This window comes from Calonectris borealis, chromosome 24, assembly GCF_964195595.1.
Source record: "Calonectris borealis chromosome 24, bCalBor7.hap1.2, whole genome shotgun sequence".
In the NCBI taxonomy this organism is placed as follows: domain Eukaryota; kingdom Metazoa; phylum Chordata; class Aves; order Procellariiformes; family Procellariidae; genus Calonectris; species Calonectris borealis.
The window spans coordinates 7,495,048-7,511,353 of record NC_134335.1 but is presented as its reverse complement, the minus strand read 5'-3'; the positions used below and the strand labels follow the sequence as shown (position 1 = coordinate 7,511,353).

The following is a 16,306-nucleotide window of genomic DNA, read 5'->3' as shown; positions in this document are numbered from 1 at the left end:
AAATAAGCTTGTACACGGTCACTACTGCTCTGTCTCTCTCTTTGGCCAGGGGTAGCTCCCGATGAAGCCAAAGAAAAGACTTGCATTGCTCCTGAACAGAAGCTAAATTAGGGCCTTCATCAATTGTGGTTATAAATTTGCTGGTCCTTAAAATAAATAAAAGAAAAAAAAGCTGTTAAATCCTACTGCACGGATCTGGAAGTGATGTAAAGCCAATGCTGCTGCAGCATTTTCATAAAGTCCCCTCCACCCAGCACCGCACCTCCAGCACGCTGAGGAGCTGAAAGCTAGGAGCACAGTACAAACTTGCAAAACCGATCATTAAATCAGAGGTTTGAAGCGAGCCACACTCTCCATCACAGACTGCTTGTAGGAAAACAGTTTATTCAAAGACCTTGATCCTCAGCCAATTCACAACCTAAGGGGCACATCAGCCTCTCCCCTTTATTTATGGCTACAGAAGAAAGACGAGCATTGAGCCTTTTTATTCTAACATATGCAGTCCAACTACAGAGAGACCGAGGGCTGGTAACACACAGCGCTGGTAATCTGTCAGGAATTTCTGTGCACGTTTCTGCTCCAGTTGGTGTCCCCTAAAACAACAGGAAAGCACAGAAGTAACCGACATCTGCCCGAGATGTGCTGTGCATAAACTGCCCAGGGACCTCTGCCTAACCTTGGGAGGGGGGAGGCCAGTAAGGCTGCAGCAGTAGCATCAGGGCAGGTGTTTCTCCTCGCTTTCCTCCCTCTGGCAAAGGGCACCCGAACAAAACCGCAGCTCCTCCCTCTTGTTCTTTCCAAATAACCGAAACCTTGCAAGAAAGGCAGTTTGAGCAAAGTCGCCTGTGGTCCTCATGCGAATCTCGCTGCAGGAGGCACAGGCTGAAGATGAGGAAGCATGCAGAAATCCAAGTTGTGTTAAAACAGACATCGGAAGAGGCAGTGCTGCACTTTTTCCCCCAGGACAGCACAGACTGGACGACACCAGCTCTAACATGAGGCTTACTTTGGTTTCCCTCCCATGCAGCCCAGTTGTGATCTCCTGTGGCCCCACCAAACCCACACCTTTCCACCAGCAGCACCTCCCATCTTCACAAAGCACCTTTCCAAACCATTACTGTCTTCTACTCAACCATTTCCAGTTGCAATTGCTTGTGCTGCTAGCACTCTTCCTTGGCTTAATTTTTAAAGCCCATTAGCGCTTGCTCATTTTGCAGCACCATATGCCCTCCTTGTACTTCCCAAACAGCTCCCCAATGCCGAGATTCACCTGCTGGGATTAGGAAACCGCCCAACACGTTTCTCTTGCTACCCTGCTCCCTACATGGCAGGAGGAATTAACTTTAAAAAGGGATCACAACCACAGATTTCCAGGCTTCTCGTTAGCAGGCTCATGGTTGCCAGACGCAGCAACCCACAAGTGCCCCTTGCACCCAGTGGGCTGCAGAGAGGAGCAAAGTCACCAGCCCTTGTACCGCACACCTCGCAGCAGTCCGTAAGCTGGCATTTTTGCTCCCTGTCACCCACTAACCTCCCCTGAGCTGCTAAAATCCTCATCTCCTGGTCCTAACCAGTGGTGGTGGGTGGAATTGGCCTGGTTTCTCTCATCAGCATAATTTCACCCTTCTCCACCTGGGGGGCTGATGACAAGCCACTGGGAAGTTGAGCCACTGCTGCTAATAACGAGGCCCTCTGATAAAAGATGGCAAAGCATTTGCTTCCAGGGAGGAACCAAGTGAACTGTGAAGGAGAAACACATACCCTGCAACACCCGGAGAACTTGGTATTCATCACCCTGAGGGAAAGCAAACATGCCTTTGGAAAGAGAGCCCCAGACAGGCAGAAGTCTTCCCATCCAAGGTAAATTTTGGATCCTGTCAAATTCATCTAGGTTGTTGCAGTACAGGCTAGTAAGAGGAGGAGGTGGTTGTAGGTACATCTTCAGTGGTCCTCCTTCCCACAGCCCCACCTCCCACAGCTGAGGCACTTTCCCCAGTTCCCTGCAGGCTCACCCAGTTTGGATGACACTGGAGCAGGGGAGGGAGGGGTAAGCTATTCACCAGGCAGAAGCAAAGGCAGCTAGTTTCATGGCAGCATCAATTTCTTCCCACCAAGGGGCACCACACATCTAGTCTCTGCAGGGGGCAAATGGTGCTGTGACTGCATCTCACCTTCCGCCAAAGCTGTGGTCCTGACAGCTTTCGGGGAGGGGGGGCAGGTGGAAAAGCGAGCAATACCAGGGGAAAACCAGCCCCATATAGGACATACTGACCTATCGACTTCCAGAAAGAGAAAACGCAGGCTGTTTCAGACCATTGGGAAGGGTGAAAGACAGAGGATGCTCAAGGGAAGGCAATTTGTTCTTCCTAGATCACCTCAAGAGAAGCACAGAAGCCAGCTGCGAAAGGGATCCTCCTCCTAGGCTGAGCAATGCCTGTGTGCCCCAGACAGGGAGCAAGAAGCACCTTCCTCCTGCAAGCTCAGCTGGGAGCCCAAGCGTCAGCCTTGTACGGTTTGCAAGAAACAGCAGGATGCCGGTGTGCCACAAGGAGGCACAGGGCCCACGAAGTACAAACCCAAGGGCGTAAGTGTACAGATCCAGTAATGGAAAATACCTTTTTGGTGAGGCTTTGTGTAAGGGAGCTCTTTTTTTTTAAAACTCGTGTCCAGACTGCAGATCCCAAGCAGAGGTGATTCTCCCATCCCTGCTAGCCTTGGCTCAGGGGAATTTAAGTCCTGCCTGCCTTATTACAGCAAATCCCTTCAAGCCACTTTGGTGCTGGAGGCAAGGAAACACAGCCCTGCCTGCTCCTTGCCCACAAAAAGGAAACTCCTGATGGGCAGAGTCAAGTGATTTTAATTGTTCAAGTCAGTCTTGGCCCACCAGCTCCCTCCAGAGCGAGGCGTCCTCTGGGTGCACACCTAGCACCCCATCCCCACGGCCCACCAGTCTTTAGGAGCACCTTTGCCCGCAGAAAGCGAATGCCACCGCACCTGGACACACCAGAACAACAACAGCGGCTGCTCCAGGGGAGGCAGGTACAACATATGCTAGAAAACAAGCTTCAGTTCCTACATCCAGGCCTTTTCTTCCCCAAAGTACCATGCGGTTTAAGGAATCCTTTGCATGAAATCCTATTAGGGATCCTTTGCACGGTTTCACCCCAAAGGGGAAAGCCACAACGCTGTCGACAGCCCCTTTCTCGTGTACTGCGAGCAGCAACTCCATAGAAATGCATTCGGTTCATCCTACAGGAGGAAACAGCCGAAAACCCTCTGCAAGACACTATCTCTCTGCCTCATAGCCCGGCATGAATAAGCAAGGTACCAGATGCACACTCCTGACGGTACAGACAGGGGAGACAAATCAACTGAGCTCAGGCTACGCGCAGCAGAGCCGAGGAGCCGCGGCAGCTTTCGAACACAAGCACTATTAAAAAGTGCATTAGCCCTTATTAAAAATAATGGCTGCAAAAGGGGGGAGGGGAAAAAAAAAAAAAAGAAACAAATCCCCGCTGGATCCCGGACACAAACTTACTCAGCTCCGCTAGCAAACTGCCATTTGACCTGCAGGGAGTCGAGAGATTCGTGGGAGCGGGGCAAGACGCGAGAAGGCCAGGAGCAGCTTCCAAATTGCTGATATCTCCGGCCCCGCTGCTGCCCTGCTGTACCAGGGAGAGTTCAAATTTGTTCAGCCAGAAATCTACACGGAAGACACAGTGGGTTTCTTTTGTACAGAAGCAAAGGCGAATGCAAACACAGCTTTCTCCCTGAAGGAATATTAGCACAAGCAGAGAGAGGGAAAGAGAAAAGGGGAAGGGAGGGCAACGTGGGAGCCCAACATCACATCCCAGCCTAGGAAAAGAAAAGGTAAGGACAACCAGAAGCGCAGCCACCTCTACGCACGGCGTCCCTGCTCGGGGAATAGGGGGAAATGCAGCGTATGGTGGGGGATGTTCAGCAATAATGTCTGGCTGAGCAAAAAACCAGCTGCCCGTTGAGAAGCACTACTCTCTCCAAAACTTTTATCCTTCATTTAATCAACAGATGGACTAGCTGCGTGGGTTTGGGGTTTTTTTTTTTTTTTTTTTTTTTTTTTTTAAAGCAACCCCAAGCCCTACCCTCACAGAAGCTGGCTTCGGGACCAGGGCGGTGTGACACAGATGGTATTTGACACCGGCGTTGCGAGGGGATGAGCAGCAGAGAGGCAAAGCTTGGGTCTGGCTGTAGCTCAGCGTCCTCCACAGGTGACAAGAGAGCCCGGGGACCAGGCACACAGCAGCAGGTCAAATACAGCTTCCCAACCCCCCCCCCCACTCCCCAAATCCTTCTTTATTTTTTTTAGTTGAGAGGGGAGACCAGCAGGTAACAAAGTTGCAGGGCAAATTCCTCCGGATTCCCACGCCTCTGCCCTGGCTCCCGTGCTGTCGGGGAGGTGGGATCCGGCTGCGACCCCCTCCCAGGGGCTCCCCACCTCCCCCGGGCTGGCTGCATTTAAAGCAACTCTTTCCCTTACCATCACCACCTCCCCTCCAGGAGCAAATCGCTCCCTACCCCGGCTTTGCAACCGCAGGGTCCTCCGCGAAGCCCTCTCCCCGGGCTGGAGCCAGCCCCTGCCGCCAGCCAGAGCAAGAGGCTTCTTCCCTCTCCTGAATTCCCTGAATCAAGCATCCATCGCCTCCCCAGTGCCGGCGAAAGGACCGGGCGGCGATGGGGGGGCTGTTGCTGAGCAAAGCCGTGTTTACACACAAACACGATCTAATTAACAGAGCTGGAGCAGAAAGAACTCATTTGCATGCTAAAGATTTTCCCCCTTTTTTTTTTTTAAGAAGGCAAGCTGCCTCGCCAGAGATGCATGCAAAAACTCTGCAATCCTCCTTTTCTTCCCCCCACCTTTTTTCCCCCCCCCACCTTCTGCAAGGAGCAAAAATCAGACGCAGCCCCCCCCATCCCAACCGGCCCCGCGACCCGGGGACCCCCCCCCGCCCCATCCCGTCCGCCCCGCTCGGAAACTAAGTGCGGGTCCTACCGTGGTTGAGCAGGAAGCACCCGAGGAGGAGGAGGAGGAGGTCTGCCTGGAAAGCGCTCATTCCTCAGGGTGGGCTCGGCGCCGGGGGGTAGGGGGGCTCCGCTGCCGCCGCCGGCGGGGGGCTTCAGGCCGCCGCCCGCCGGCTCCGCTCGCCCGGCTCCATCACCGCCGCCCCCCCCCCAGCTCCTCCCCCGGCAGCGCTGCCTTGACTGGCGGAGCGAGCCTCGCCGGCGCTGCCTGGCTTTTTGAGGAGGGAGGGGTGGGGGGGAGAAAGGGGAGGGAGGGAAGGAAAGTGATGGTTAAAGGGGGAGTAACTTGCGCGCAGCCGGGGGATGCTCAGCCCGGGATGGCGTGCACTGAGGGGGGGGGGTGTCCGGTTTTTGCAAGGGGGGGCATTTGTGCACCCCCCCAAACGGTTGCTCGGTGCACGGCCAAAGCTGGGGGGGGGGTGCGGGTGTGGTGTCAATTAGGGGGTGTGCGTGTGGTATTAATTAGGGGGAGGTGGGCGCCGCTACATCCGTTGCAGAAGAGAAAGGGATGCCCCCCCAAACCCCCTCCCCGATGCTGCTCCTCGCCCAAAGGGGCAAATAAAGCAGGAGCACAAGCAGTTCCATGGCTTCCCCCCCTCTAAATTTGGGGTTGCTGCCCGCCAGCCACGCCACCCACCCCTCACCCCCCCCCCCCCCCGGGCACCGTCCTCACCCGCCTGCGGAGCGGCCCGGGCTCTCCCGCAGCTCTCCAGGATTTGGGGGGGGGCTGTACCCCGGGGAGGGGGGGGGGGGGGGGAGCAGCCGGAGCCTCACCTCGAGGTCCCGGTCCGGGGAGGGGGCAAAAAATAACACCCACCCCCCCGGGGATAAGTTACATCTTCACACAGGTCCTGAGGGAGGGCGGGGGGGGGGGGGGGGGGGGCGGCGTCGTCCAGTGGCCCCCACTTGCAGCCTCACGCGGGGGTGGGGTGGGTGGGGGCAGCGGATCCGACCCCCCCGACCCCCCCTCCGGAGCCGGGAGGGGAAAAAGCCACTAAAAAAAACCCCAAAACCCGAAATAAAGGGGTTGGGGCGGGGGGGAGGGGGGCGGTGAGGGAGCAGCCGCTGCGCGAGCGCTTCCCGCCCAGCGGCGCCGCGCGGAGGGGGGCGGGGGGGTGCGCGTGCCATTTTGCAAGGCTGATGCATCCCCCCCCCGCAACCTGCGCGGAGCAAGGCAGGAGGGAGAAGGGATGGGGGGGGGCAAGAGAGGGGCCTTTTCTTTCCTTTAATTACCATTTTTGATCTTTCGGGGTTGCACCCCCCCTTTTTTTTTGTTTTTAATTTCATTTTTTTTGCCCAGCGAGAATTTGGGGACACAGCAGAGGGGCCCAAAAATAAAGAAATAAAAGCATTACCTTACCACCACGCCTTGCGCAGCCGCTGAGGCCAGAGGCTCCCTCGCCTCCATCTCCCAGTCCGAAGGGGCACACGGGGGCCGCTGAGCGCAATTATAAAACCGAGCATTAGAAAGTAATTACAGCTGTGGACTCTAATTACTTACCGCTGTGCTGAAAGGTGAACTTCAAAGGGGGCTGCCACAGCTCTCCACGCCGCGCTGGGAGCTTCTGCAAGTGTCTTCTTGCCTTGGCTTTGTGGCTACCTGCGCTGGTTTAGCTAAGCTGGGGATAACTCTCCGAAGTCCACTCGTGCTAACAAGCTAAACCGATGCCAGGCGGGTTAAACCTGACTTAGGAGCGGCGGTGAACTGAGATTTATTGATTGAAACGCGAGTGTCTCGCCCTGGCGCGTACACGCTTTGCTCTCTGCGGAGGGGTAGTCACCCTGGAAATGAAGAGCTTTCTTTTTTTTATTATTATTATTTTTAGCTTGCATCCCTCAGGAAATAAAGCTTATCTGATTTTGTCCCTGCATGCTGGTTTTCCCATCCTTGCCTGCTTGCATACCTGTCAACCGATTTGGGAGAGAAAGATGCAAAAGTGAGGATGTTTGCTTGCAATTATATTCCTGCATTTTCTACCAGGGCTATAAGGGACAGTGACACTCCTGGACTTTATTTTCCCCTCTGCCGCCAGCTTGCCTTGGGCAAGTCACATCAGCTCTGACCCCCGGAGGGATTTTGGCAGTGGCTACGGCCAGAAAGATATTTCTGTGGCTACCCTGCAAGGCAGGACTGGGGAGAGGTTACAGGTGGTGTGTTTTTTCTGGCAGTGGCACTGATTTAAATGCATGTTGAATAAAATGCTCAATGCCTGATTTCAGTGGGAATTAGATTTCTAAATAATTTGGAGACTTTCCCCGTTGTGTTTTAGTTTATTCTGCAAAATGTTGTTTGCTTGCAGACTAGGGGTACTAATACATATTAAGGCTGCTACACAAGTAAGACTTTTCTGTGAAGCTTCAAAACACCATTAACATTTTCATGGCAATTTCTTCTTCTTTTTTTTTCCCCCCCAGAAAGAATATTATTTCTTGCCTGCATTAAAAACAGCAGAATTTTTAACTTCCAGGAAAAGGGAATATTTTTCTCTTATTTTTTTTCTCCTTCCCAAGTGAAAACATTTCAGCCGGAAAATTCTCATCATTGTAATACTGACCTTTGCAAAGGGCTTTAAATCCTTGAATGAAAGTAGCATGTAGGTGCAAAGTTTTATTAACTGATTACCTCTGCGGTTTCGACTACATTGGTAGTCAAATTTGATTTAGAGGACTAGGCAGTTGTATTGTGCATGTAAGAAAAATCAGGTTTCTGACATAATTTTGGCTTGCTGGAGCTGCAAGAGGGCTGCAGCTCTGAGCATCATCCTGCAAAACTGCCTGGCCTGGGACTAACTTTCCCTTACCTGCACGACCACATTATTACAGGAGACAAAATCAAGTGCAAACTGATTATTAAATGCTCTTCTCGGGTATCTCATTTAAATCTGCCGTGCTTTGTGGAAGGAAATGAATCATTCCAATTAAAAAGCTGAGAAAATCACGGAGCTGGATGAAATGGCCTTTGGGGAGGAATATTAAGCCGATGTGGAGCAGACCTACGCTCGTCTGCGGGAGAGGTTGGTGTTTGCAGGTGGGAACCCCGCCTTGGGTTCCTTTGCATCACCCTGCTTCCAGACCTTGCCTTTGGTGGGACCACAGCTGCGTCTCCCCGTGTCATTGGGGGTTTGCACGCCTGCCCCGTGCAATACCTAATAGCAAAGAGCAATGCTAGAAACTGGAAAGACCAGATGATAAACCTCTCCCTTCCTTCCGAAAATCAAGGGGGATACACCAGGCATCTTTCTCTTTTTTTTTTCCCCCTTTTTTTTTCCTTTTTTTTTTTTTTTTTGGTATTCCACATTGACAAGTGCAATAGATATGAAACATCACAACAATGAAAGCGAATACTTCCCGCCTGCCTTTGACTCTCTTACTTCCAGGCTATTTACCGAGAAGTGCAAAATGTTCTGAAATGCTGCAGCAAAATGGGGGGAAAAAAAAAGAAAGTAATATAAAACATGTAAGCAACTTGATAAAAATGAAGCAATATTGACAGAAAATGGAGTTTTAAACAGCAGGACAACAGCAACTCAAATGGATTTCATTCTTGCGTATTACAAAGCTGAGCCAAGCACCTGGAAGAGAAAGAGAGAGGAAAATAATCACACGTTTCCCTGGTTTATAAAATCTTTTCCTTGTCATTTAAAAATACATATGACAAGTGAAAGCTGTAGAGAGTCCTGTTGTTAAAAACACTGAACTGGCACTCAGAGGCTTTCCCTGCTCTTGCTGCAGAGCTTTCCCCCTGGCCTTAGGGAAATTCATCCCACGGTGCCTCAGTTTCCCCCTCTGCAAAGTGCTGCTCACTTTTCTTGCCTATTTGCAAGGCAAATGCTTCAAAGCATGAGCTGTTTCCTAATTGGAAAGCAAAATCATTCGGATAATGGGATGGCGGAGGGAGTAGTTGTCCCTCCAAATAACAGGGGGGATGCACAGCCCTTCTCGCACGCTGGGGGACCTCACTGCAGGGTTGGGGCCGAGAGATGTCGTGGAGATGCCGAGGGACATCCTTGGAGATGGCGGGATGCGATGAAGCAGGTTGAGGTGCCTCTGAGGTTTTGGGGAGAATTTGGGACTCTGTTTTTCCCACCAGCAAGCCAGGGGCATGAGGGCAGGAGGCTGATCTCTTCCAGGCGGTCACCACCTTCCTGGGATGCTTCTTGGGGGGAGCACGAAAACACGGGGAAACCTTTTCATTTGGCAACAGGTAGGCACGGCTGCTGCTACTTTCCCATGCAAAAGTGAAGGCAGCTGCCTACAAAAAGCCCCCAGCTGTGCCACCCCCTCCGCCCGAGGGACACAAGGGACACGAGGGGGATTTGCAGCACTCCAGCTCTCACGCTGCCTTGGTTTTCCATGCAACCTTAGCCAAAAAGTGCCAGTCCCTTTCCCCGTCCCCCACCGGACCCTCTTTGAAAACAACCCACGCAGAGGCCGGGGAGTGCCTGAGCTCTTTTTTCTCCTTGTCTCCTTCTTTTTCTCCCGGCTGTATGGACAGCTGCCAAAAAACCTCGGCTTGTGGCACTTGATAAAGCTCTTGTACAGCAGGTCCGGGAACAAGACAGGCAGAGATAGGCAGGGCCTGGAAACAGCCACAGCGGGGGGCGAGGGGGAGATAGGCACTGAGGTTTCGAGGGTTAAAGATGAAAAATAAAAGCTCTTTGATGACATTTTGGTTTCAGGTGGGGATAGCTTGGCTTTCTACGCCAACCTGGCACCCCCTTTTCTAAGGGACCGGCCCCGAGGGAAGGCTGAAGCTGGGTGTCAAGCAGCAAGCAGGAGCAAGGATGCAATCAGGACCTCTCTGCCCTGCGCCGCTGCTGCCAAGCAATGTCCCCGAGGCTGGAAGAGTTCGTCTGGTTAATACACAGGTCCTCATCAAATACCCCTTCCCCAATTTCCTCCCGGGGTTTCGGTGCTCATAGCCATCCTGCTGGGTGCTCGTAGCCACCCTGCTGGGTGCTCATAGCCACGTGCCGTCGCAGCTGGAGCTGGTTGCATTGCAGCGGGTGACACCGCGATGGAGATCGATTAAAATTGCAAAGGTGGCCAAACACCATCACCGATTGGTTTCTCCTTAGGCCTTCCTAACTTCATCAAGATCAGTCCCGCAACCATCCCCTGGATGCTTTGATGCAGCCTTTCATGCAGGTCTTTTAATGCTAAGTTATTTTAATGTCGTGCTTTGCATTCAGCCGGTTGTCTGCTTTTCTGTCAGCGGTCCCCGCGATGCAAGGTTAAAATAGCTGAGTTGAACCCGCTGCAATTTTGTGCATGGATGGGCTGGATGCATCTCAGCCTGTCTCTGGGAGTAGGGGATTTATGGGGCAATGTGGAGAAGTTGATAGTGCAGAAGGACGGCTCCCAAACCCTGGGGTGAAGCTCCACGAGGTATTTCCTGGGGTCGAGAGGTAATTGCCACCACGTGAGTACTCTTTGATCTGAAGAGATACAGGGAGCGCCAGCGAACCTTTGAGCAAACCCATGCCTGTAAAATGTTCAGCTCCTGTTTCACTGCCCAGATGTGCCCAGATGTGTTTGGGAATTGGTGTGTGTTACAGGAGAATTGGGGCCAGATTTCACCCTCCATCACCCGCCTTTCGGTGCTCGGGGGTATTCAGAGCTGGGCAGATTGTCTCAATCCACCGAAAAACTATTAAACCTCTGTATTAGGGTGTTATTCACGTGTCTGAACACGATAAACGGTGGACTGCGTTAGTGCTCGCTAAAAATTATCATCTGATCCTGACTTTTTCCAGGTCCCATAAAACTTTCCAGCTCAAAAGGGACCTTGGAGGGAAGGAGGGAGCTCCACAGCTCCTCCCGTGGTCTGCAAGAGAGGAGCTGGCTGTAGAAAAATGCGAAGGAAAGTATGTGATGAGACTGCTAGACACAGACAGCCCCAGTTATGTGGCTTTTAATATTCTTTTTTTATTATTATTTTTCATCCCACAAGCTCTTTCTGAAATCTGGCTTGGCCTTTTTTGCTAGAGAAAAAACTGGTGCATGTATAAAATCCCACAAAAATGAACAAGCCACGAAGGGTTAAATGGAGCATTTGTATAAAAACAATGAATTCCATTTTTGCTTGATTGGCACTTTAATTAGGCCCATGTCCTTTTGCTGCCACTGCAATCAGATTGGAGGAGAATGGGAAGCTTCCACACCGTTATATTTATCTCAAGATTACAAGATTTCCATTTTTTGTCAATGCAAAGGGGAAAAAAAAAAAAACAACCAAAACTACCACCTTATAAATGCGGCAAGGGAACGATATTATTTAAGGCTTGGAGAAAGTGTGGCTTCCTGATTTCAGCACAAGAATTAATCTTATTATGTTAACAAGGGATTGTTATGCTAAGAAGAATAGGGAAGAAAAGTTCTGCCTCTCAAGTCTGCCAGGAACAAGACAGGGACTGGGCAGGCTCAAAAGCCAGCCTTGAATTTAAGAGCTTCAGCAAAAAGAAGAAAGGCAAAAGTCCTTGCGGTTTTTATAAGGCAATTTCCCTCTTTTCCTTCGATTTTACTGCGCGGAGGCTGTAACTCCAGCTCGCAGCTCCCAGCCACCCAGTGAATCTCCTGAGACTGGCTTCAGATAAGCGCTACTGGTAAATAATGTGCCCAGATTGCAATGCCTATACCTAAGTCTAGCTACATCCTAAAATTTAAAATGAGACGAGCAGAGAAATCGGGCTGAGCAGGGTTTTACGCTCAGATATAAAAAACAACTCCAAACACGTGAAGGGGAGGTAAATGGGACGCTGGAGATTGCCAGTTCCTGACCTTCTTGGGAAATTATTTCTGTGTTGGAAATAAGGATCATTTTATCTGCTGAAAAATAGAAAAAAAAAAAAATTAAAAAAAAGGATTGTTCTGCACTGCTTTTGGTGCTTTCAGGTGTAAAAAGGAAAACCTCTGGGTAACCCTGCGGCTCCTGCCCCTTCTTCTCCCATGCCATGAATCCCCAAAATCTGCAGTACAGGAAAAAAAAAACATTCCCCAAGATCTAGTCAGAACCTTCCTCCCACCACTCCGAGCTGGTTGCTGTTAGAGGGGGATGAGCAAGAGCTGTGAGTCAATATTCAGCCCCATCTTTTTTTTTTTTTCTTTTTTTTTCTTCCCAGAAAGCTTTCAAAACCCGTGACGAGCGTGAGCATCGGCTGAAAGCAAAAGTTGGCTGCAAAATTTCAGCCTGTCCCTGGGATTTGCTCAAGTCGAGGAAAGGGCGTTTGTTTTGCAGTGGAATAGTTTATTCTTCGAGCAAAGATAGAAATGATGCCGTTTGATTGAGGTGGCTAATTACACAGCTTGAAGAGTAAATTACAGCTATCAAATATCCCAGTGAATATTCACTTACAAATAGAGAGAGAGGAAAATGAATTTTTTGGGGTTTGCTGGCAATTTTGAAATAAAAACATTGTCTCTGATGACGAATGTTAACCAATCCTTTTAAAATTCCTCTGCAACTGCTAAATTCAAATGATATTTCCTTGCAGACCAACCAAACAGTTCACTCCCACAGCCCTGAGCTGCTTTTTTTTTTCTAATTTGAGGGTTTGTGTTTCCTTGTGACTTTTGGAAACAGTTGCCTTCACTTTAACATTTAATTTTTTCAGTGAAAAACATTAATAGCAAGTTTAAAAACAGTTGAAACTGCCCAACTGGCGTAAAAATCTTTGTCGTAAAAAGTATATTGCTTGCCAGAACAAGTTTCATAGCAAAAAAAAAAAAACACCCCAAACCACCCATCTCCTCCATTAGTGAATTCACAAAAATCCGAATTGCATTCCCACACGTTGAAAAGATTTATAAACAGTGAATAAATTGAAGGCGACTGTGGAGAAGAGCATCAAACGCCTGGATTGAAGCTGATGGCTGAGCCATTTCGTCTCCATCTCACCCATCTCCCTCCTTGCCTGGATGAAATGGCCTTTTCAATGCTCTCTCGGCTGATGCAAACCCCTCGCAGAAGGTGCTGTTGCTCCGTTTGCTGGGGCCACATGCAAAACGAACCCTTTATTTTACCTGCAGCCACTATAACTTGTATTTCCTCTTAACTATTGAGCTTTTGGGGCCAGGCTGCAAAGCTCTGCTTCCCCAAAAAGTCACCTCCGCCGGTGCTTTTGGGTTGTGGGACTATAAGGTGAAATGTCCCGTGCCTCAGTTTCCCCAGGAACACAACGGGCGCCTTGCTGGGTGATTTAGTTAATGTTTTCCAGGTCCTTTTACTGCAAAAATCCTGCAGCAATCAGTCCAGTCGTGCTCCAAGGATCTCCCCCTTTGCCACCCTGCCGTGCCTGCAGCCTCCTTCCCCAGTAATGAAAGGTAAGCATCGCTCCGTATGTCTCTGCGTGCCTGTAAATTGCTGGGGCCTATTAGGACAAAAACAAAAAGAAAAAAAAAAAAGTCAATTTTCTTGTCTTTTCCTCTTCTCTGGCCCTTAGGAACAAACCCAAAGCCCACAGCAATCCCCCCCTTCCCGGCCACCTCATTAGCAGCATCCTTGCACATCCCAAGGCACGCTGGCGGCGAGGGCGAACCAGCACTTCTGGGGCACTTTGGCATCTCTTAATTTGCCCCGTGCCACCCCTGGGTCCCGGGAGAGGAGATGTTTTGTTATGTACAAGGAGCACGTGCGATGCACGGGGGGACTTGTTATCCCATCCCCGGGGGCCGGCGGTCGCTCCCGGGGGGGTACGGTGTGGGCTGGGGGTGGACACGAGGGGTTTGCAGCCCCAAGGAGCCCGGGTGCCTTCGGGGTCTACATGGGAGGAGAAGAAACAAGACAACAAAACACCGAGCCGCGTGTAAAATGAATCGCATCCCAGCCGTGATCGTGCAGTCATTGAACGGCAGCAGCGTGGGTCGGCGTGGCGCGGCCTCGGCGGCTCCTGCCAAAACGCACCCCTTGGAAACTGGGTGAAGGCAAACACCTTGCAGAAGGTGCTGTTGCTCGGTTTGCCGGGGCCTAATGCAAAACGAACCCTTTATTTTACCTGCGGCCACAATAATTCGTGTTTCCTCTTAAATAGCAAGTTTTCAGGGTCAAGAACTTGGTCCACGGTCTGGCCATGAGCATCCTGCAACAACCCCTGGGCATCGGCGCATCCCAGACCCACCGGCTCCTCTGCCACGTCCCGCCCGCGGGAAGCACGCGGGGAAGTGAACGGGAAGGAGAAAACGCTGAGTGTTATTCCGTGCCCAAAACAGCCGCTGGCTGCACTTCCAGAGCGTGTTCACCGAGTTACACGGGCTTCGTCGCGCCTGACATGTCCTGGGGGGGGGTAATTTTTCCCTGGTGCATGATAGATTTTGTCCTAGCGTGGGTCACAGAAAGCCCAACATTGATGGGTTTCATCTAATTTCAATTACGGTCATTAAAACTTTTGCTCACACGAGCTGAGCCTTTCCAAAAGCCGTCGAATGACAGCCCATTAGAGAGCGGTTATTTATAGCGGGGCACGTTAATTTTACAGGATCACAGACCAGTGATTCAGTGCCTGACGTTGCTGAAAGGAATCACTCACAGGAATGAGTGTGCGCTGACATAAAAGCACCTAAATCCACAACCTCTCGCCAGCAGAAGCTCCCGGCTTGGTCGAAACGCAGCGTGTGGATGGGCAGCCCTGAGATGCTGGGGTGCTCCGGAGGTTGGGGACCGATACGTGGGATGCTGGATGATCAAATCATCCCTTTTAGCCCTAATTTTCGGTGCGATCTGATGGATGGAGGCAGGGAGGGAGTCGAGGAGATCCAGGCAAATGTGTGGCTTGAGATCCAGGGAGAGCGAACACGGTGCTGGGTGATGTTAAAGGGAAGGGGGGGCTCCTTTCCCGTAGTACCCCCAGGTTTTTCCAGCCCTGGTTTGAGAGCTGCGGGGTGCCCACGCACTGCAACAGCCTCCTTCCTTGCTTGCTCCCGGCTTCACGGCATTTCTCTGAACCTCCGGGATGCCCGGCTCTGCAAAAGGGGTTTGCTCAACCTTTATCTCCCCCAGCAAAGTGCTTGGAGACAGTTGGTATAAAAGATGCCAGAGATGAGGGAGGAGGAGGAGGAAAATATATTAAAAAGAAAGAAACCCTCCTGCGTTGTATTGAATCCCCTTGAATTTTAAAAGCGCTCCGAGCTTGAAGCTTTCTGGGGGGGAAGAATAAGAGGAGTGGGGAGAGGGAGAAAGAGATGCAGGACAAAAGGAACATTTCGCAGACGTGGTGAAGGACAGGCACAAATCGCTCCGGCCCCGGATAGGGCCTGATCCAGACCCTGTCGGTGCTGGGGGACGTTTCCCACAGGCTTTGGTCAGAGCCCTGCTGAGGACAGCCAGTCCAAGGCTGCCTCTGAGGTCCTCTCTCCCTCTACCAGTCCATGGTCATCTCAAAAAGAAGGGGTAGCATCGCTCGGTGCAGGGGGGCTGCAGGATGGGGAGGGACCCTGGGGAGGGCAGGGGGCAGGATGGGGGGCTGGCCAGGGGATGCCGAGGATGTGGGACACGGACAGATGGACTTAACGGGCCACCAGCTATCCACGGCTCTGCTCCCCATGCCCTGGTGTGCACCAGCACCGGGAACATCGAGGGGTGAACCATCTCCCTGTGTGGGTTCCCCAAGCCAGCACCGCTCAGCCCTGCTCCACCCTGGGGCTTGCTCCGTGCCTGCCAGTGACGGGGACATCATAGGCAAGTTGGGGAGGTTTTGGCCCAAAATCCCCGGGGAGAAGGAATAGCATCCCACCGTTAGGAAAGGGGGGATTTTCTACCAAGGGGATCCTTTTTGGTGGGCTGGGAGCATCTTCCCACCCCGAGACAGCATGGCTCCTCCTGCGCCCGCAGCCCGGCTGCGCTGAGCCATGCACGCAGCTTGCGAGCAGCACAGAGGCAAGCTGGAGCACAGGCTAAGAGGGAGGACACTGTTTTCCAGGAATAAATGAAATAAAGAGACCATAATTGCCCTTAAATAGGAACCCTGGGGTCCTCCAGGCCCATGTTCCCAAGTCACCCACGGCATCTCCACTTGCAGACAGCGCTCGCACCCACGTTTTCTTGCCAACGTCACCCGTCTGACTGTGGGTGACATCGACCTCCGACGGAATTTGGCACAACTTAGTTAAACCTGACCTACTGCTCCCCTTCTCCTGCCCAGCCAGGGCACCTCACCTCTGCCCGCCTGCCTGTCGACCCCGCTCCCTAATTACAAGTCCTCCTGGACACATGTCTCCCTTTTTCTATACGTTTCTATAACACCTCCTGCAGCCC

General features: G+C 51.7%; 1 protein-coding gene across 1 annotated transcript in view; it reads right to left on the bottom strand.

Moving 5' to 3' along the window:
• The window catches only part of KIRREL3 (kirre like nephrin family adhesion molecule 3), a 338,789-nt gene extending 333,558 nt beyond the window's left edge, over positions 1-5,231 (bottom strand). Inside the window, exon 1 of the mRNA XM_075173085.1 lies at positions 5,030-5,231. Coding sequence (XP_075029186.1) covers positions 5,030-5,090 — 61 coding nt within the window. The 5' untranslated portion in view covers positions 5,091-5,231. The remainder of the gene's footprint in view (positions 1-5,029) is intronic.
• Positions 5,232-16,306: the final 11,075 nt, after the last annotated feature.